This window comes from Culex quinquefasciatus, chromosome 1 (assembly GCF_015732765.1).
Source record: "Culex quinquefasciatus strain JHB chromosome 1, VPISU_Cqui_1.0_pri_paternal, whole genome shotgun sequence".
Classification (NCBI taxonomy): domain Eukaryota; kingdom Metazoa; phylum Arthropoda; class Insecta; order Diptera; family Culicidae; genus Culex; species Culex quinquefasciatus.
Genome location: NC_051861.1, coordinates 70,113,185 through 70,134,977, shown reverse-complemented (window position 1 = coordinate 70,134,977; position 21,793 = coordinate 70,113,185). Strand labels below are relative to the sequence as shown.

Here is a 21,793-nt window from a genome sequence, read left to right as displayed (position 1 = left end):
ATAATTATTATGTTAACCAGTATATTAAAATATATGTTAGTATACTTATTATTTCCTTCACATATCGCCAGTATACTTATCAATAAACTGAGAGTATCTTAAGATACTAAGACTGTCCTCAACGCAGCTCTACTTTGTTCTAGCTGTTTTATTTTTTGAATAGAATTGAAACTGACCACTCGCAACGCGGAGTTTCAGTTTTATTCATCGAGCAGTATTTTGAAACAATGGAGCACCCGATTCGAGTGGTAGAAATGACAGTTCTCCCATAAGGAATACATTGTAGAAAAAAGCAAAAACTGCTCGAATGGAAATGCTCCATTCGCAATTTCACAATTTTCAGTGTAAGAACGGGCCTTGACCGATCTTATGCACTAGGTTATGCACTGAACACGCACTGCCCTTTCACCTACATCTCACCCTTGCTCTGAGTCAGTACGAGCAACACCCCGGTCGGAAATGGCGGACACAATTCTGGCGTTCGTCTGGGGGCTTGCGCCAGCCATCTGGCAGAATTTCCCCCAGATTCACCCCAGATTTCTGCCATGGTTTCTGGCGAATATGACACAAACCGGTCGTGCACGGTTCAACCGATTGAACCGGTTGATTTTTGTGCCAGATAGCTGGCAGAACTTTCGCCAGATTCATCTGGCGTTACGCAAAACTTGTCTAGGATAAGTGTGCCAAGTGTGTCTGAACTGCACGACAAACGTCCGCCAGCGCCAGACACTCAAATTTACCAGATTATTTTCCGAGTGGGACGCTAAACACGCTTTGAGTGTTTGTGCCAGGCATGCACACCTTCTTTTCCGGTTACGCATTTTAACTCGGCCGGGGGTGGTACATAACGTAGGGTTTGATGTAAGTATAAGCGCCTAACCATTTATAGTGTGCCTATCAACTTTCATTAAAGCAAAAACTGTTATATTTTTAGTTTGAATTCAAAACTAATTGTTATTTACTGTGTATTATTTTCTCCTGAAATCTTCCCTATTGTTGAGTCGTGTTTATGTGTTGCTTTTGTCGCGGTGTTTTGTTACAATATTTTGAAAAGTTTTTTCAAAAGTACAATAGTAATATTTGTGTTAATGCTTTTATCATTCCAAAAATTGAGTAAGGGCTCGAACCTCACTTGTTTTAAAGAAAAGGGTGAAGATTGAAAGCAATAGACGAATCCAGTTTAAAATGGCCGCTAGGTGGCCAATGGTGTTAGAAATGACAGCTTCCATGTATTTGAATCATTGTTGGAATTCGAGCGAGAAGAAGGAAAGCATTTCTCGCTCGCGAACGAGGAGAGAACTTGTAGTACATTTCTCTTCTCGCTCGCGCTCGCATTTTCGTTCGCGTTCTCGCTCTCGCCGCGAGCGCTCGCGAGCGCCTCGTGCTAGCCGTTTGCCCCAAGCTAGCAATTTGTTTATCAGGCTTATGAATACGAACCAGGCGATGGTATAGAGGTGTAACTTCAATCGCTGTGTTGTTTTTTGTTCGTTTCTAAAACGTTCAACTTCTCGCGAACGGGCAATTCTGGCTCGCGAGAAAGCCCGTTCGCGAGCGGAGGAGAGCACGGGCAATTGGTGAGTTTCTCTCGGCAGCTCGAGACTCGCGGCGAGAACTCGAGAAAGAGAAAATTTTCTCGCGAGAGCTCGATAATACCAACACTGATTTGAATATGGGAGCTCAGGAAAACTCAATTTTTAAGCAATAAAATGATTATTTATGATAAAAGTATTGATTGATAAGGTGCACAAAATGTGTCTAGAATATTATTAAAATAAAAACTGTTCGAAAAATTTGCAATCGAGTGTACTTAAAAGATAGTAATTGATGAAGTCGATAAGAAATTAACAATAGTTAATAAATAGAGGTAACAAACAAGCATAGATTGTGCAATTTATAGGGCAGATGAAAAATTATTCAAATAAATAAATAAAGATAAACAAAATTGACATCGCTGCCAAATTAAGGGATAACAGACAGTTTGTTACAGCAGCATCAATTAGTAAATAGAGTGGAAAAGCATTGAGAAATAAGAGAATCAAGAAAATAAAATCGAAAACAAATGGACGGTAATAAACAGAAGGCGTGTTAGAGAATCAGTGAACAAAATAAACAGAATATAGATGGTAGATAGATAGCCTGGTGCTTATAGAGCTATCTAAGCACGATCTCACACACACTAGCAGACCATTTGTTTTGCTAGCTGGTACAAAATTTAACCTCAATCTCTTACGTGTACGTACACGCAATACATGCGCACGTAGATAACTCTATTAGAGACCAAACCAAAAGCACCAATCGAAGCACGAGAACCGTCAAACGGAGATACCAATCAAGCAAAAGACATAGTATTTTGCTCGATCGGCACTTCAGGCTTGAAATGTCCGCTCAATCAAACGTCAAAATTACCCCCACTAGAGGGCGCTGAAACTTGGGGTGATGTTTTTATTATAACCTACAGCGATTAAATTTGAGTTTGAGTTTGAGATTTGAAATTGTTTTATTTCATCATAAAATCGACATTAATACTTGCATTAATAGCAAATTATATCATTTTCAGGTAAGAAATAAATAGCTTAATTGATATAAACGAAAATATTTTTGTGATGGCCGTTTAACCTGTAAATTAACTGATTCAAAATAAGGGAATGTTTTAATCAACCAAAACCTAACTAATCAATTGAGAATGTAGAATATTCAAGTGGACAAATATTTTTGAAAGTCACTTCTACCCAAGCAAAAGCAAAGCTCTGCTTGAAAAATGATAATTGGAATGATTTTCAAAATTAGCAATCTAACCTCTTTCTCGCGTTTTCAATCCGGATCTCAGAATTTTCAATGAAAAAGGCAACTTAGCAAAAAATCAAAAAGTCGGTCGATAGAACTTGTTATTTCTTACCTCCTGTTAACTTTATTTTATTACAAAAGATCAATTTTCTTTCAAAAAACCTTCAAATAGTTTTCACTCCCTTTGCACTTATCGCGCAAAAACGTGAACGTAACCTTGCACCAAAGTTCTTCTACTCGAATGTAGGTGGCGAATCAAGTTTTTAGCTTTGGCTTTGGGGGCCTATAAGTTCCAGGCTCTCTAATGAAAGATAAAAACGGAAAGAAGAGAAACCCCGTTGTGCGATGTTTCAGGTACATCCACAGCAGTTGACTCAACATACTGCGAATCAAAACAATACCGTCTACAATCACAAATTACTTCCCTTTCCCACATTGTCGCGCCCTTTCTTTTAGCCGTCTCGAGTCTGACCCGCGGTTGTCAAAGGTTTACGAGCCGTTTCCACAGGCCACCAGCTAGGTCATCAACCATCATGAAAACCAAGCAAACGTGGAGGTAAGAAAATATGATCAAGAATGATCTAAGAGAACTACGCACGTAGTCAGTGACGCTCCTTCCAGGATGTTCCTCGCCTAAACGTCAACTGAAGAGGTATCAGCAGAATCATTCGCCCTTGGCCTGCAGCAGTATTTTGAAACAGAAAAAAACTGCTCGACGAGTTTGTTTCAACCGTAAGACGATTTGGAACTGGAATAGAACTCAGTTTAAAAAAATCAAATGTATAGAAATATAAAGGGTTTCTTGCACTTACACTATGATGCTGTGTTGAAAACCATACGCACACAATTAAAAGCATTTATATGAAACAACATTTAGATCTGCGCGTTGCGAGCATCGTGTTCTAGTTTCATTTTGAAACAATTAGGCCTTTGCAAATATTTTTCAAAGTTTATGTCGCCCCCTTCAAAATTGGTCCGAAAAATCAGGGGGCAAAAAAATATTTTTTCAAAAATCTCCAAAATTTTAATGAAAATAGAAGTCAAATCAACTTAAAACCATCTAAAACGCAATTTTCTGTATTGATAATCATATTAGGCATGTTTGGGCTGGATTAAACATATTTTGATTTTTTATGAAATTCCAATGTACAGAGCGCCGCAAAAACTTTTTTTTTTTGCAAAAATAAATTTTCGTCAATACTTAGGTATTTTGGAAACAAATGATTGCAAAACAACTGGGCAGGTGTAAAATGCATTTTAAACACTTTTTTCATTCAAATGTTGAAACCATGACTCGTAAATTAAATTTTTAAACTTTTTTATTTTTGTGACGACGGGTGAACTTGAAAAAAGGATACTTTTTACTTTGAGTGTAGATAGCACTTCGAATCGCTCGACCGCGAGACTTCAGTCTATCAGGCTATAGAGTTATCTACGTGCGCATGTATTGCGTGTACGTACACGAAAAAAAGTGAGGTTAAATTTTGTACCGTCCAGCAAAACAAATGGCGTGCTAGTGTGCGTGAGAGCGGGCTTAGATAACTCTATAGACGTATCCAGTTTGAAATGGCCGCTAGGTGGCCAATGGTGTTAGAAATGACAGCTTCCGTGTATTTGAATAAGGGAGCTCAGGAAAATTCAATGATTATTTATGATAAAAGTATTGATTGATTAGGTGCACAAAATGTGTCTAGAATATTATTAAAATAAAAACTGTTCGAAAAATTTGCAATTGAGATAAGTACACCATTCGATTCAGCAGGAATTTTGGGCACCAAAAATATATAGTTTTCATATGTTAAGTGTTTTATTTTAGAAGAAAATTAACAAAAAGTATGCAAATCGAGACATTTAGTATGAGAGCTGTCAAATCTCTCACCATCAAAAAGCAGCGTTGAGCTTTCGCTGGATTTGTCTATTGCCGTTCAAGAGCCAAACGACAGGCGACACCTAGTGTTGAGTAGCAGAACAGAGCGAAGAATGTCGATTGAAATTTCCGCCCTTTGAGGTTATGTATGCGAATTCTGTTTTGTTAAATTCCAGCGTTGAAAACAACTTTTGAGCAAAAATTCGAGCTGATACTTTGTTAACTTTGATGCTCTATCATTTTAAACAATATTATTTTTTCAAAATTATTTTTTCAATTTTTTTATTGCGTTAATTTATAGAGGGCAAAGAGTTAACAATCGTACTACTTGAATTTTTCTCAAAAGTTGTTCTATGAGCTGTAAATTCAATTTTAAGTTTGCATTCCTATGTAACCGAACAGCGAAAATTTGAATCGTCATTCTTCGATGCTTTGCGCCATCTGTCGGAATTTTTGAGCTTTTGATCGCGAATAAGGCTTTCTAGTCAGAAATTTACCAACACATTCAAAGTATGTTTACATGACAGCTGGACGTTTGTTTGCATCAGGTTTCCTATCTCTTTCTAGCAATTTTTTTTTGTCAGGTGACTTCTAGCTGGTTTTTTTTGACTGACTGCCCGATATGTCAGCCAACATACTTCGCAGGGCTGTGACAGCTACAGCTCGATCATTGTTTGCATCAGGACACTGTGACGAGGAGTTCGTCATTTTTGAGTTAAATTATATTTTTTTCACTGGGCCTAGAAAGCCTTATAGAGTTATCTAAGCCCGAGCTCACGCACACTAGCACCCCATTTGTTTTGCTGGTGGGTACAAAATTTAACCTCAATCTTTTTCGTGTACGTACACGCAATACATGCGCACGTAGATAACTCTATCAGGGCGTATAGTTTAACTGAAAAAATCGTATGAAAAAGTGCGAAAACGAACTCAGCAAAGTGCGATTTTCAGTTACAGTGTGGGAACTCTATTTCGTCGAACCTTGCTGGTTCTCGTTTACCTTGCACGTTGCACCGAAAACCGGTTTGAAAACAAAAATTCTTAACTGACACTGCGCTGAAGAACGTGTGTGAGTGTGTGCTGCGCGTCAAGTGGATCGTTGAAAATGCGCAAGCGGCTATTCGGCCTGGAAAAGTTGGAAGTTAACAAAAATGTTTGACCAAAAGGAAGACGAACGCGGATATTTGGTGTACATCAACCGCTTCAACAGCACCACGCAGCTTGATAACCCAAATCTAACATATATTTTGAACAAAATCAACGAAAAGTTTGCTACCTCCAAGTACAGTACTTATCGCTGTGCGTGCAAATTATTTGCTCTACAAAAGGCACTGTTCAGTAAGTAAATGTTATTTTGGTTAAGTAATGAAGGTTTTCATGGAAAATTGCGTTAGTACCGCGAGAATAAGGAAAATTCGAGGTAAACATTTTACCATTTAAATCATACAAAACAAAATTCTAATCAAGTTTTTAAGTTGGATTAGATGTTCAGAAACATTCGCTAATTGGAAAAAAAAATTGCATTCGAACTGACATATTGACATTTGCTAACTTGAGCAACTGCGACGGCAACATTTCAAAAGGCATCTTAACATTTTGACATTGTCTGGGTTATTGCATATTCTGAAAGTACTCCTAATGGGCTATCCACAATCACTTAAATTATAAAATTGTACTTAGCTTAGGAATTTGAATCAATGTAAAAGAACCTGATCTTGTACAATGAAAAAGTACCTAATCAAATTAGAAACATGACGTATGGGTTGGAAAATTTCAAAATCTACGGTAAGTTGACGTTTCCATATCAAAGGTAAACAAGCAATTGAATTGCAACGTATATCAGCCCAGCTTATTTTCTAAGTATTTCTAAGTTGATTGTAGATGACGACCGTAAATTACTTGCTTTCCTAAGTAATTTAGCTATTTTACTTTCCTTAGATATTCTGTGGTAAGTGATTGTAGATAGTTACATCAGTAAAGTCTGTTTAATAATTATTTTAAATAAGGGACCATCCATAAATCTCAGCTTCAAGATAGTTCCTGAAGTAACATAAACAAAATCTCTGAAATCAGCAGTGCCTTTTTATATAGCCCTTCAATTGACAGGGCTATATAAACAGGCACTGCTGATGCCAGAGATTTATGTTACTAAGGGATAAATAAATAAAAGACTGCATGAACCTCGTGACGAAAAAAAGTATCATGAAAAAGACGCCATGTACATTTGCCGACGAAAAGCGAATCATAACAAAACATCCCCTCCACTTGCAAAAAGCGCCATGTACATTCGGCGAAGAAAAACGAATCATAACAAAGCTTCCTCCAATGACATCAGGGTGATATAGACGTTGGTGATTCCAAAGATGTTTGTTTTTCTCACATATAATGAGGAAAAAATAGGGGTAGACGAGGCTGACGCTATTCGCTTTGTAAGCGAAAGGTTCTGGGTTCGATCTGCTCCTACCGAGAATTTATGGAAAGAAGGAATTCTGAGCACTTGAATATGAACGAAAAAAATATTAGCTCGCGACGGTGTTCGATCCCCCGTCCTTTGGGTCAGTAGACAAAAATGCTAACCATCAGACCATCGAGGCTTAAGTTGACTAGAAGGATTCAGAATGCTATGAGAATCCAAGAAACTTGGTAGGAATCTGAGAACCTAACAACAGGACAATGCAATATTGAATGCAAATTTGAATTCAAGAACTTATTCGGTTGCTTACTCGTTAGGCGAATATTGAACTTTCAACACGACTAGAATTCATCACAAAAAGCTTGGTGAACCGAATTGGAAAGCTTCCAAGATGAATCTAAGAACATAATAGGGGAAATATGCCCATGACGGGACCCGTGGTGTAGGGGTAAGCGTGGTAGCCTCTCACCCAGTCGGCCTGGGTTTGATCCCAGAAGGTCCCGGTGGCATTTTTCGAGACGAGATTTGTCTGACCACGCCTTCCGTCGGACGGGAAGTAAACGTTGGCCCCGGACTAACCTAAAAAGGTTAGGTCGTTAGCACAGTCCAGGTGCAGGAGTCGTCTCCCTGGGTCCTGTCTCGGTGGAGTCGCTGGTAGGCAGTTGGACTAACAATCCAAAGGTCGTCAGTTTGAATCCCGGAGTGGATGGAAGCTAAGGTGTAAAAAGAGGTTTGCAAATGCCTCAACAATCAAGCCTTCAAACACCTAGTTTCGAGTAGGAATCTCGCAATCGAGAACGCCAAGGCAATGCTGTAGAGCGAATAATTTGATTATTTGATGCCCATTTTAAGCCTGTTTATTTTCAGTTTTATTAAAAGTTATGCTATTCCTTTTACAAGCATTTAAAAAAAATATTTCAAAAATGCATTCTAATCAGTCGAGTGCTTTGCTGCCGCTCCAATCTAGTCCGTCCCATATGTATTCAATATACTTCAAGCCTATTTAACCCCTTCCCGCCCAGAGCAAAATCGAGATTTTTTACGTTTTTCACCATAACTCGTAATAGGATCGACCAAATTTGATGAAATTTTAATGGCCATAAGCTAACAATCTCTATAAACTAATGCAGGTTGAATCAGGTCGAAAAAATGCATGGTTGCAGAGAAATTTAATTTTGAAGACAAAAATTAGTGGTGCTCTGGAGTAACCATGGGCGTTAGAGGGTTAATAAAAAAGTCATGTTTGTTCTAAAAATTCCAAAATAAAAATGACTATTGTGCTGTCCCATATGCAAAATAAAGGCAAGTCAGTTCTTGTATAGGAATGTCTCTCAAATCGGTAATATAAATATTTAATAATTTAAATAATACACAGACTATGTCTCTAAACTTAAATTGTTGATAATTAATTAATGTTAAGAATTTTGAAGCGCAAAATAAGTTGCCTATTCTGCATTTTTTTCTCATGCGAGGGACAACCACGGCCAGAAAAGAAACTACATACCATTGTAACTAATATAAAAAAAAACTAACTTAATCCACCTATGTGGTTGAAGCCTTCCTCACTCATTACCATCAATGGCTGTACACAAATTTCATCTATTTTTAGATCTGGATTAAAAAGAACATAAATATCACTTAAGTGGCCATATCTCGAGACAGGGTTGCCAGATCTTCAATGTTTTGGACTCGTTGGAAAGGTCTTTTGATAACCTAACCAACGATGGGTCGCATATTGGATCCGGACATAGTTTACATACATTTTAGTGAGATCCGGATATATATGAAAACACATTTTTATACATAACTTTTGAACTACTTATTGAAACTTCAATCTGTATAAAACTCGATCTATGGGACCCTAAACCAAGTCGAATGCAACAAGTTCGGGTCAAATCGGTTCAGCCAGTGCCGAGAAACATGAGCTAGTTTGTTAGTCACATACATACATACACACACACATACACACATACATTTGTTCAGTTTTCGATTCTGAGTCGATATGTACACATGAAGGTGGGTCTACGATGTTCCTTGGGCATGAGTAAGGACCTCGACGCCGTTAGCAATGTTGGCTTTAAAATAAAATTTCGTGATAATATCACTTCCCCCCAGCCAACATTTTTGCCATGCGAAGCGGGCCTCGACGCTGTGTCTAGGTTTAATTCCTAGCTAGGAGCCATCAGTGTCTTAAGAGGTGGTCCCAAGGCCGAGTAGGAGTTCATGAAGCAAATTAGTCGTCTCCCACCCCTTTTAAATTGAAAAATGAACTCTGAAACCAGCGCTTACTCACAACAGAAACAGAGGCCTCTTCTAGGCATTGTAGGATAGAATAGATTTTGAAATTTATTTAAAAAAATATTATTACGTAGCATTTTGATATGTCAAAATTTCCATAGAGTCTCGGTCAATCAATAGTGCGATGATATCGGACAAAATTCGTTAATCTGTTGAACTAACGGTTTTCGGATTATGGTTGTATCGACCATTGTTGCGAATCGAGGATCTACTGGAGCCTTGACGATCAAATGGAGCCTAACATTTCAAAAGGGCGCATGGGTTTTGTGAACAGGAGTGTGTCTCCTTCACTCAAATGACAGTTTACATAAGGTATAATAGAGATGCACTCTTGTTTGCAAAGCTCTATGCCCTAATGAAATGAAAGGCATGAAATAGTCGTCTTAATTACTAGTGTTCAACTTATGAACTATTCATTTATGTTTATTGGTTTTTGGAAGCGGCAAGACTGGTTTAAAAACAAGATCCTTTACCTTATTTGGCGTTATAATAAAACATTCGGGGATTTGAGATTAAATTTACTTTCAGACAGTTTGGTTTAGGTTGTTGATTAAAGTTAGATAGTTTTCCGTCGATGAATAATTGGACTGAAATGATTAGTTGATTTGAACGAAGTGTAACATTTCATTGGCAGATCTGTTTCTAGTTGTAATGTTCGACAAGACTATTGACGGACGTGACAGGTCGGCAGTTAGTTTTCATCTTTTTTTCTCTAGTATTTTTTATTTCCTTTAAATTTGGAATACATCATAGGTTTCTTTTGTGTAGATCTCCGATTAGTTACATTTTCTTATTTAATTAACTAATAATTTAATTTATTCCGGGCCTTCTTACTTTGAATCACAATTTCAGATTTTCTTTATTCAGTGTTAAACTTAGATTACCGTAACTGCTCAAGGCATACAAGTTCTTACTACTCACACCAACACTAATTTTCTTTCACCTCCCCCCTCCCGATCCCCTATATCTTCCGGTGGTGTTCATTTGGTATGCAATACTAGTTCGGCCACTACCCTTTTTTCCACAAGAAACCGGACTTGGACTGACTTGAGGCCGCGTCCCCCACCTTGCTCCGTAAAACGAAAACGAAACGAAACGAATGAAGGTGGGTCTACGATGTTTTTATACAAAGTTCATTTTTAGAGCAGGATTATAGCCTTACCTCAGTGAGGAAGGCAAAACACTTAAAAATATAAAGCAATTACAAAACCAGATTGAAGGATATAAAACATGCTCAAAAAATCAAATGTTAAACTTATTCTTCAATGTGTGTAAAATTACCCCACAAAAAGTGTCCATATTACCCCACAAAGTATGACCACATTACCCCACAAGGCATGTCCGAATTACCCCACAAGGCATGTCCAAATTACCACATAGGGGTGTTCATATTACCCCCACACAAAAATGTGGTTGTAATTTGAACACCTTTGAATTTTTGCGATAAAAATAGGTTATTCATCAAAATTTATCGAAATAAATGACATTTATTTTTATGAATAAATGGTCTCTATTATCCTATGGTGTCATCCACATTCCTTTAAAATATCCATACAGCCCATGGCAGAGCAATTTCCTTAGGGTGTCCAAATTACCCCACACTCCCCTAGGTTTACTGGTCGGTCGTTTTAGAAGACACCCGATTTCGTTGGCTGATTGCTCAGATTGAGAACTGTCAAACTTTTTATAGGGAAAGTTCCAATAGAGTTATCTACGTGCGCATGTATTGCGTATACGTACATGAAAAAGATTGAGGTTAAAATTTGTACTAGCCAGCAAAACAAATGGTGTACTAGTGTGCGTGAGAGCGGGCTTAGATAACTCTATCGAGCATAGAGCTGTCTGCGTGTGCATGTATTGCGTTTACGTAAACGAAGGGTTTTTAGGTTAAAATTTGTACCCGCCAGCAAAAACAAATGGTAACCTAGTGTGCGTGAGATCGGGCTTAGATAACTCTATCGAGAAATTAAAAGTGAGAGTGTGTGCGTGCAACATGGAGTTTTTCACTTTTCAAAGTGCCATGGTAATCTTCACAGCAACTTCACAGAAAGTTTAACTCCATGTTGCACACACTCTCACTTTTAATTTCTCGATAGAGTTATCTACGTGCGCATGTATTGCGTGTACGTACACGAAAAAAAGTGAGCTTAAATTTGTACCGGCCAGCAAAACAAATGGTGTGCTAGTGTGTGTGAGATCGAGCTTAGATACAGTATGTAAAAAAAGTATTTACACCCACTGGGCACTATGCACATATTGTGATAAAACATGTAAACAATTTAAAGTTTGACAGAAACCTAGTACTACATTTTGTTCAGAAATTCATGCCGAACATTTTGATACAAAATGATCAAGAAAAGATGATTTCCATAAAAAGTTATATAACAAATACTATTACAAAAATCGAGACAAAATCAAAAAGGTTGCAAAAAAGTTTGTACACCTTTCGAAAATTAACATAAATAAAGTTATTTGTTGACAAATCACCATAAATCCAGTCTCCCAACTCCAAATAGGCATCCTTGACTGATGAAAAAAATAATTTGGATTGAATATAAGGTTTACTAACTACTTAGTATAAAAGTTTATATAACTCTGGAAATTCTAAATAAAACTAATCTAAACTAAATTTAAAAAAAAAAAAAAAATTAATTCAACTAAATGTCAATATATTACCATAAAACTGCTAAATAAACATTTTTGAGTGGGTATTACACCGTTTTGGGGGCCTTTGTATCGCTAGAATAGATTTTTCGTTGGAATTTCGTATCAACCCGGAATTACGTCGTCGGAAAATCCGCCAGCATCCAAACCGGTTCGCGATTCACAAGTCAGACTATGTGGCATCGGAAAGTCCATAAAATTTCCTATCTTTTGATACCCATACATCTAGGTTTTCTGTGGCAGTGCGTGGCCGAATGGTTACGCTGTCCGCTTTGTAAGCTGATGATTCTGGGTTCGATTCCCATCTGCTCCAACCCTCCATCGGATGAGGAAGTAAAATGTCGGTCCCGGCCTTGGTTGTTATGCCGTTAAGTCATTGCAGGTGTAGGAGTCAACTTCATGCCATTAGTACAAACAACAAACCAAACCAAGCCTACTCCGGTGGAATCGCTGGCGGCGGTTGGACTCGCAATCCAAAGGTCGTCAGTTCAAACACTGGGGTGGAAGGTTCCTTGGAGTAAAAAGAGGTTTGGGTGCTCTCCCCATTCAAGCCTTCGGACTCCTAGGTTCGAGCAGAAACTTGCAATAGAGACCACAAAAGACCCGGGGTCGTTAATGTGGATGGTTTGATTTTTGACATCTAGGTTTTCTATGAAACCCACGTTTTTAAATACCTAAGCAAAAACGTTGTTGTGGTTTCGTTTGAGCAACCTGCCAAAAATGTATGAACTTTCGTAATTTTTGTTCTCGTGGATTAAACTTACTTTTTGCCCAGGTATTTAAAAACGTGGGTTTTTATAAAAAACTTAAATGTATGGGTATCAAAAGATCGGAAATTTTATGCCCTTTCCGATGCCACATAGGTTGACTTGTGAATTGTGGACCGGTTCAGATGCCGGCGGATTTTCCAACGACGTAATTCCGGGTTGGTACAAAATTCCAACGAAAAATCATTTCTAGCGATACAAAGGCCCCCAAAACGGCGTTATACCCACTCCAAAATGTTTATTTAGCAGTTTTATGGTAATATATTGACATTTAGTTGAATTAATTTATTTTCAAAATTTAGTTTAGGTAAGTTTTATATAGAATTTTCAGAGTTTAATAAACTTTTATACTAAGTAGTTAGTAAACCTTATATTCAATCCAAATTATTTTTTTAATCAGTCAAGAATGCCTATTTGGAGTTCGTAGACTGGATTTATGGTGATTTGTCAACAGATAACATTATTTGTGTTAATTTGTCGAAAGATGTACAAACTTTTTTTGCACTTTTTTTATTTTTGTAGTAGTATTTGCTATATAACTTTTTATAGAAATCATCTTTTCATGAGCATTTTGTAGCAAATGTTCGGCATGAGTTTCTGAACAAAACGTAGTACTAGGTTTATGTCAAACTTTAAATTGTTTACATGTTTTATCACAATATGTGCAAAGTGCCCTAGGAGTTTAAATACTTTTTTTACATACTGAAGCTTTATGGCTTTCTACCTAAGGTACTCGCGATTGAGTGTGTAGTGGTGCGGTTGTCAAAATAGCTATCTCTGTATTGTAAGCCTTGCTATCTATCAGCACTCCCAGCATAGTTCGTTCCCGGCAACCCAACGCAAATCAAAATCAAACCATCTACATTAACGACCCCGGGTCTCTATTGCAAGTTTCTGCTCGAACCTAGGAGTCCGAAGGCTTGAATGGGGATAGCACCCAGACCACTTTCTACTCCAAGGAACCTTCCACCCCAGTGTTTGAACTGACGACCTTTGGATTGCGAGTCCAACCGCCGCCAGTGATTCTACCGGAGTAGGCTTGGTTTGGTGTGTTGTTTGTACTTATGGCATGGAGACGACTCCTACACCTGGAATGACTTAACGGCCTAACAACCAAGGCCCGGACTGACATTTTACTTCCTCATCTGATGGAAGGTTTCAGCAGATAAGAATCGAACCCAGAATCATCTGCTTACAAAGCGGACAGCGTAACCATTCGGCCACGCACTGGCAACCCAACACGCCGGACGGAATAAACTATTTTTTCAGTAACAAAATGTCTTTCACTGTAGCTTAGCAAGAGCTACAACATTTGGCGACGAGGATGGGATAAATTTTCCTGGAGCTCTCTCTTTTGCCACCTCAAGCCGCCCAGGAAAATGTCCGACGTGGATCTTCGGCAAGTTATCTTCAGGCTGGACGCGCTCCTTGCAAAACAGAACCTGATGTTGGAGAAATATCAAGTTTCGCCAAGTTCCGAACCTGCCGACAACGAGCCCCAGGAAGAAGGACACATCTCTGTGTCTAGCGCACCGGAGAACCACGCTACGAAAGAATGCCATCGTGTGGCCAACCTCAAGCAGGTCGTGCAGACGGACCTGAAGCAGAAGAAGAAGCACATCCGTATCGCGCTCAACGGGTCGACCGTACCATGCAGCTGGATACTGCTTCCGACACCACGCTGTGTGCCATGAATCCGGATCAACACCACGAATCGCTTGGACGCTGCAACACAGTTCTGCTGCGTGCCAAGAATCTGGAAGCATCACCGGAACCGCTTGAACATAGCGCTTGCACACACAATCCGCAAGACAACGAGGCCGTCGTCGCTTCGGATCAACGCGTCGATCTGGCCGTCTCGCATCAAACCAACGATGATCACCGCACGGAGCCCTCCGATTGTGTTCCCGGACCCGATCATCGCCCGTCGCTGGCATCGAGCGACGCCATCAAGCTTACCGACACCAGTTCCTGCGCTGCAAGAGGTCTCAAAAATCTCGCCGAAGGAGGAAAAGCGGTCACAGATCATCCCACAAACATCGCCTGGTTGAAGAATCATCTCGAGCCGTCAAACGTCGATCGCGGACCACACCTGGCTGGACTGCCGCGAGACGATCGGAAACGGCTACAACCGGAAACTGGTCCACCGGTGAAGCAGTTCAGTAGCAGGAAGATTGGCCGTCCGCCAAATCTCCTAAAATGGGAGATGTAGTAGACCATGCTAACTACCAGCACTCTCAGCACAGTTCGTTCCCAGCAACCCAACACGCCGGACGGAATAAACAGTTTTCTCAGTAACAAACTATCTTTCACTGTAGCTTAACAACAGCTACAGCACTCTGACTCTGTCACTCCGCAGGAAGCTGACATTGTTTATGTTTTGGTTTTCCTGGCACGGTCTATTATTCGTTTGTTTTTGTTTTGGATCGCGAGTACCTATGCCTTGCAAATCGAGCAGAAGAAATTGCAGTTGGCGTTGGATGGGACCGTAAACTGGGGTGACTGTGATAGCCCGGGGTGACATTGATAGAAATTTGATCTGTCCAGCAATTGCGGTTGTTGCGTTTCAAACGGAATTCATATACGATTCTATACGGATTGAGTTAACTGGGATAATGAGGCAGGAGTGTAGCTAGAATTTTGGTTCGGGACGTTTTTCATCAGTTTTACATAAAATCTTCTTTGGTTTTTATATTGAAGGCTAGTATGCAGATCGGAAGTAAAGGGGTCAAGAAACAGCTTTACGAACAGCAGAACAAAGGAGAGGGAGCGTTTTCTTGGGGCTTTTCTTCACCCTCTGGCTTGCTTTCGCTGCCGTTGCTGCCCATTTGAATTTTTTCTTGACCGGTTCCTTCCGAAGTGCGTATATGTACCGCTTGAAATGGGAATTGGAAAATGACGCTCAACTCGCGCTCAACATTCAAATGCGTTTTTTCCTCAAAACGCGCGGTTTATACATAATGCTTTTAAAATGTTGGCGTCGAACTGACTACTATAGATGGAAGGGCATATACATACATTTCCATCGCTTACCTAGGGTTAACTTATCAGCACTTTGTAGTTTGATTACAGCCTTATTGAATCATTTTGTAAGTAGACTAATATTTTTTTTTCAAAAAATTATTTTTATTATGTCCATTTCGGTGCTGGGACCTGGTTAGGACCGAGTCGGCTTATGTAATTACATTTGACTTAAGGTGAAGCCGTTGATCATTTTCGAAGAAAATTAATCACCACTATAAAAATTTGCGTATTAAATTCAATTTAACGAATTTCATTACCAAAAGGAATCAGCATGTGCCGGTTGTTGCCTTCTTGAAGCCACTAAAATTTTTGATCTAAATCAATTGTGCTTCAAAATTTATATAATTTTGTGGCACAGTCATTGACGTCCTAGTTGGCAATCATTGATTAATGACGATTTCCATATCTTAACAAGGAATGGGATAATCGTCGTCGAATCAGCATGTGTAGGGAACTATTCTAAACAACTTGTTGAAGGAATTTTGTCAAAATATTGAAAGCGACGCAAAATTTATATCTTTGAAAGAAAAGTCATGATAATGATGGAAGTCTTCACGTTAATAATTACAGAGGATCTTGCGTGCAGGGTGGCCACTCAAGTCGGGAAATCGGGAAAGTCGGGAAAAAAGTCGGGAATTCGTCAAAATCCGCCAAAAATCGGGAAAAAGTCGAGAATTTATGATTTTATGACAAAAAGTCGGGAATCCTGAGCTTTTTTTAACTCTTGAATAAATTTTGTAATATTTTGTACAATTTTCAATTGAATTCAATCATTTTTGCTTTAGTAACTTACTTTAAAGTTAAGGTTATTTTCACTATTTCAATATATTTGAGTATGGAAAAGCTATTTAAGACTTGATTTAAGACCTTTAGAATATTTATGAATATTGGAGTCTTTGACACATATTTTCATAATATTTTTTTATGAATCAAATTATCGCTTTTAATTTTTGTTCACAAAACAAGAGGTTAAGTTGATGAAAAACTAATATAAAAATAGAACGTAATGGCCAGCTTAGAATTATGATTCTATTCCATTTTGTCACATTTGAATTGAATTGAATATTTTAAACAGGATTCGAACTTGAGTTTGGCAATAGTTTTTTTGGGGTTAATATTTGAAATTGTTTAACTAAATTCATTAAGTAATTTAAAATGTGTTTTTTTTTTCCAAATGTTGCCCTTGAACTTTTTTTGTGAGTATGAGTAAATTATCTACCATAGATAAAGCTAGATTTTCAGTTTGCGGAAAACATAAATATCGAATAAAATCCAAAATTCAAAAAGATTTTTACGTTTTTAAAACATAAAGAAAATATTGAAATTGCAAAAAAAATAATCCAAGAAATTTTGAGTTCTTGCATAATTATTTAAAAAATGGTCTCTTCAAACAGTCGCTTAAAATAAGTGGGAAAACATAAAAACAAATCAAACTGAATTTTCACTGAAAAAAAAAACAGTTAAATACTGACCACTAGAAAAATTAACAGTGATTAAAAAATTCAATATAAAAATTACATAATTAAAAAGGGAACTTGGCAAAAACATTTTCTTTTATGAATTCCTTGACATTTTTCTAAATCCTTTGAATGAATAATAACAGCTATTACGTTTTAATCATTCTTTGATTTAAAATGATGATAAATTAAAAAACAATATCAAAAACTATACGTTTGCCAATTTAAAAAATACCATGGAAGTTATAAGTATTGTTGAACTTTCGATTATTTTTTCAAAGACTAATATTTGTTGACTAATTATTGTTAGTGTTTCTACTCTGAATCATAATAATGAAATTACATTATTGAAGTTTTTTTTGTTGTTTAGTTTCTGTATTTTGAAAAAATGCCTATCTTTGGATTTTTTTCAATTCATTGAGATTTTTTTTTCGGTGGTTATTATTGACTTTTCTTATAGAAAGTTTTTGTTTGAAATCATTCTCTAGATAAGAAATGCCTTTTATTTAAGCATTCTGGAAAAGTCTGGAAAAAGTCGGGAATTTGAAAATGGAATTTGAGTGGTCACTCTGTGCGTGTAAATGCACGCAGAAAAATAAGGCGTATTTGAATCAACAAAACGTTTTGTTGATTTGAAAATCATGATTATTGTTGAATCAACGCTAAACTTCAAAGCAGCTTTTTCAAAACAACAAAAGAATTTTGTGGAATTGAGAAAATCAAAGTTTGTTTCAACGCAATTTTTTTTTGTTGATTATATTCAACAAAAAAATTGTTGATTCAAAACTCGTGCAGGCTGATTCTACAAAACATTTTTCTGCGTGTGTTTGTAAAAGGGGAGCCGATTACCTGCGGCCTACTCGGGGTTAGAAGGGAAGGGATTGATGTTAAAGACAAGACGTGGGAAGGGAAGGAGGATTGTGTAGGGGTCTTGGTTGGCTCTGCTGGCCTTTGCTTTTGTTCTCAGCCGCAACTCGGTGTCTTCCGGTGCAAACCAGAAACGACGGCTTTGTGTGAATGCGAGTTATACTAACTGAAGGAAAACTAACTGGAAGAAAACTAAATAGATATTTTGGAATCTGAGTTAGACTAATATAGTTGAGGGAAATAATAGAATAAAATGCAAAAAAGACAACAACAACAATTGAAAACCTTGCAGAACAGCTACAGTAGTTGGAACTACGCTGCAAATTCTCACATGGTAAAAAACAACTGCTTGTTAATTTATGGAATATAAAGCATAACTGCCCACCATTAAAAAACGGCTAATATCCACTTTTGGCAAAAACGATATATTAGCACCAGGTGGTAGAGGATGTTCCAACGCATCACTAAAATAGTGTTTAGACTTGACTGCCGATGCGAAAAACAAAACGGCTAACATGCCACTCTTATGGGAAATTGCCTTGACGGAGATTTTGTGACAAACACTAAAACGCGTTTTTCGCGGAATACTTGATTTGGCATAATAGCCGAATTTTCAATTATGGGCAGATAAGCATCATCCAAGTGTTTAGTGTGACTTATTTCGATTTCTTATTATTCTAGCCAACTACATTCCATTTCAAACGATTTGCACTATTCTGGAACGCCACCGTTTGAATCAAATCGACAGCGCACCATCAATCAAACCATCCCAGCTAACGGCCGTCCTTCACGATGTATACTTTGCCGCCGAGCAATTGGGCTATTTCGCGGAGCTGACCCAACAACCGGATCGCGATGCCTTGATTTCTACGCTGGCGGGGCTTCTGTGGTCAGTGTTCGATCCCAAGCGTTGCAACCCGTTGTCTGTGCTAGAACTTAAGCAGACATTTCTTCTTTTGTGCGAAACGAGCAACTTTGAGCAAGTGGTTTGGGAGCATTTCCAACTTACGAGTGACCACAATCTTTGTGTTTCGCGCCATCGCTTGGAAGCGGTTTTATTGAACTTTTCCAAGTTGCTTTCGTTCCTTGGTGAACCGGACCACCTGAAGACGGCGCTCGTGCAGGAGATTGTGATGGAGTGCTTCACCCACTATCCGGGGTTGGTCGGCTTGACGGAGTACCAGTTTTCATGCCTTTTTCGGTTTTCGTCGAAATTCTCGTACTATTCAAATGTCCTGGCCCTCTCGAAGCGCCTCAGAGAGTCGGAATTTGTGGTGCACAGTGTTGCGTGTGGTGCCTGTCGCTCCCCCATCCAGGGACTTCGGTTCAAGTGCCAGCGGTGCCGCAATCTGTCACTCTGCATCGATTGCTTCAGCCATGGATATTCCAGCAAGAGTCATAAAGTTGGCCACAAGATGTACGAGATCAGTACTAATGTATGCTTTTTTTTCAATATTGGCATAGCAAGACTACAACATGATGATTTTCTTTTAGGATATTGCTACAAACCCCTTTTCATCGTTGTTCTCCAAACTGTGCAAAATGATCAGTTGCTCACAGAATTCTCAAACTCGCGATCATCAACCTTCCACCTACGACAACATGGAGGCGAAACTGATCGACACGAATGCCGTCGAGTTGCAAGAGGTGTATGTTCCACCGGCAGCCAGCAGCACCCTATCCCGCTCGTTAACTTCTACAAGTTGCGCTTCGTTGCGTAAAGCTTCGAGCAAAAATGTAAGCATTTTTAGCAACATTGACTGCCAACTGTTTACAAGTAGCAGCCAAAGCCAGGCGTTAGGAGAAAAGCTGGTCTCCATGCTGGAAGTCCTGGAGGAGGACGGCGAAAAGTACCGCGTCAAACTGGCCAATTTAAAGGCCAGCGGCGGCATCGATACAGCTAAACTAAATTATTTTGACGAACATGGCAAATTGATCGCGGAGCAGCTTAAAGTACTGAAAGAAGTCGGCACAAAGCTGGGTCGAGGCTTTCCCCAGAGTTCGAGCACTCCTTACCGATCGGCAAGTGTCAAGGGCGCCAAGTTGAACCTTTCAGCTGTTCAAAGTCGTTTGGAAAAGTCTAGTAAGTTTCCTTGCTGGGGGATTTTCCATGTTCTTGTTTTTATCTCATTTCTATTACAGTTGACGGTGCAGAACTAAACAAATCGTACGTAAATGATCAACTTCCATCGGAACTTTCGGTCCGGGATGTAAGCGCGTGGTTCCATCTGGATCGCTTGTCGGAGACGATGCTCGAGCAAATGGAAGCGGACATTAGCAAGCCAAAATCGAATCCTAAAACGCAACACGTGGAAGAGCTAAGCCGATGCATCGACAATCTTCGGATGGATACGCAAATTTCCAACTTTAAAGATTTGCTGCTAAAGGTGCGCGAAATTGTGGACGACTCGTACAGTGATAATACGGAACTGGCCCGTACTACGCAGCAACTGGAGAAGGCACTGGATCGGATAATTGAAGAAGAAGAGCGAAAGCGACATGCGCATGTTTGATCGTGTGTTTTTGTTGTAATTTGACGTGACTCATGAAACGAATTTCTTCCAGTTTTTTTTTAAGTGCATCCTTTTTAGAATTTATTACACACATATATTTTTTCAAACAAAGAAAAATAAAGAACAATCTATAGACTTACAAAATAGTGCAAATAAGAGTTTCCATGCCCTAAGAATCCGCCACGGCTGTTTTGAGTTCCTCCAGCATAGTATCGATTTGCTGGTCCATGGCCAATATCAGTCCGATGTTTAAGCAATTTTCCGTTCCGATGAACGTAACCACGAACGGAAGCTTGTTCATCTGAATCACGATACAGTCGGCGTACACCGAGATGATGTTACGATTTTTGCCCAGGCCAAGCTTGTTGGACTGCTCGGCGGCCAGCGTAAATGTAGATAGGAACGCAGGCTTCATGACGATTTCCGACAGTTTTTCCTTTTCAAGATTGACGAGGGGAACACCGTCCCGATCGGTTACCATCACGCACCGCAATCCGGAAACACTGACGATTAAAAAGCAAACAGTTACAACTTTTCAAACTTTACGTTCAAACTAAAAAACAAATTAGTCCAAAAATTGCATGACAACAATCACTGTTGAACCAGTGAGTTTCTGCTGTTATTTGTTTATCAACTTACCGCTGCAACATATTCTGGAAGAATCTTTTGACGTCATCGGTCATTTCTGCAATGGAGAATTATTGTGTAAGCTTTTTGATCAAATTATACTGCATATTAGCAGTTCTTACTAAAACACTTTTTAACGAGAAACTGCGTATAAAAGTTGAATAATTTAATTTCCAGTGAGAACAAATTTCAACTCATTGGAGCATTTCCATTCGAGCAGTTTTTGCTTTTTTCTTCAATGTATTCCTTATGGGAGAACTGTCATTTCTACCACTCGAATCGGGTGCTCCATTAACCCTTACACCCTTACCAAAAATCATGATTTTTTGAGTTCCAAATCCCACTTTTCATACGAATTTTTCAGTTCAACCCATATAACCATTTTTATGGTTGTAGTACCTGAACTCATTGATGAAAATCATGAATTTTCATACGATTTTTCAGTTCAACCCATATAACCATTTTTATGGTTGTAGTACCTGAACTCAAAGAATCGTATGAAAAGTGGGATT

At 38.7% G+C, this 21,793-nt stretch overlaps 2 protein-coding genes across 3 annotated transcripts; one reads left to right on the top strand and one right to left on the bottom strand.

Moving 5' to 3' along the window:
• The first annotated feature begins 5,695 nt into the window (after positions 1–5,695).
• On the top strand, positions 5,696–20,714 carry LOC6041907 (dystrobrevin alpha). 2 transcript variants are annotated; one of them, XM_001851046.2, is made up of 4 exons: positions 5,696–5,989; positions 18,823–19,577; positions 19,636–20,224; positions 20,284–20,714. In XM_001851046.2, exons 1-4 carry the CDS (start codon positions 5,803–5,805, stop codon positions 20,652–20,654), a joined length of 1,902 nt encoding a protein of 633 aa, XP_001851098.2. In that variant the 5' UTR covers positions 5,696–5,802; the 3' UTR covers positions 20,655–20,714. The 2 variants fall into 2 exon arrangements, with proteins under 2 accessions (XP_001851098.2, XP_038114090.1); XM_038258162.1 differs by lacking the exon at positions 5,696–5,989 and adding an exon at positions 6,295–6,436.
• On the bottom strand, positions 20,655–21,563 carry LOC6041908 (ragulator complex protein LAMTOR3 homolog). Its single transcript, XM_001851047.2, has 3 exons — positions 21,404–21,563; positions 21,294–21,339; positions 20,655–21,157 (listed from the first exon to the last, which is right to left on the bottom strand). Exons 2-3 carry the CDS (start codon positions 21,335–21,337, stop codon positions 20,824–20,826), a joined length of 378 nt encoding a protein of 125 aa, XP_001851099.1. The 5' UTR covers positions 21,338–21,339; positions 21,404–21,563; the 3' UTR covers positions 20,655–20,823.
• Positions 21,564–21,793: the final 230 nt, after the last annotated feature.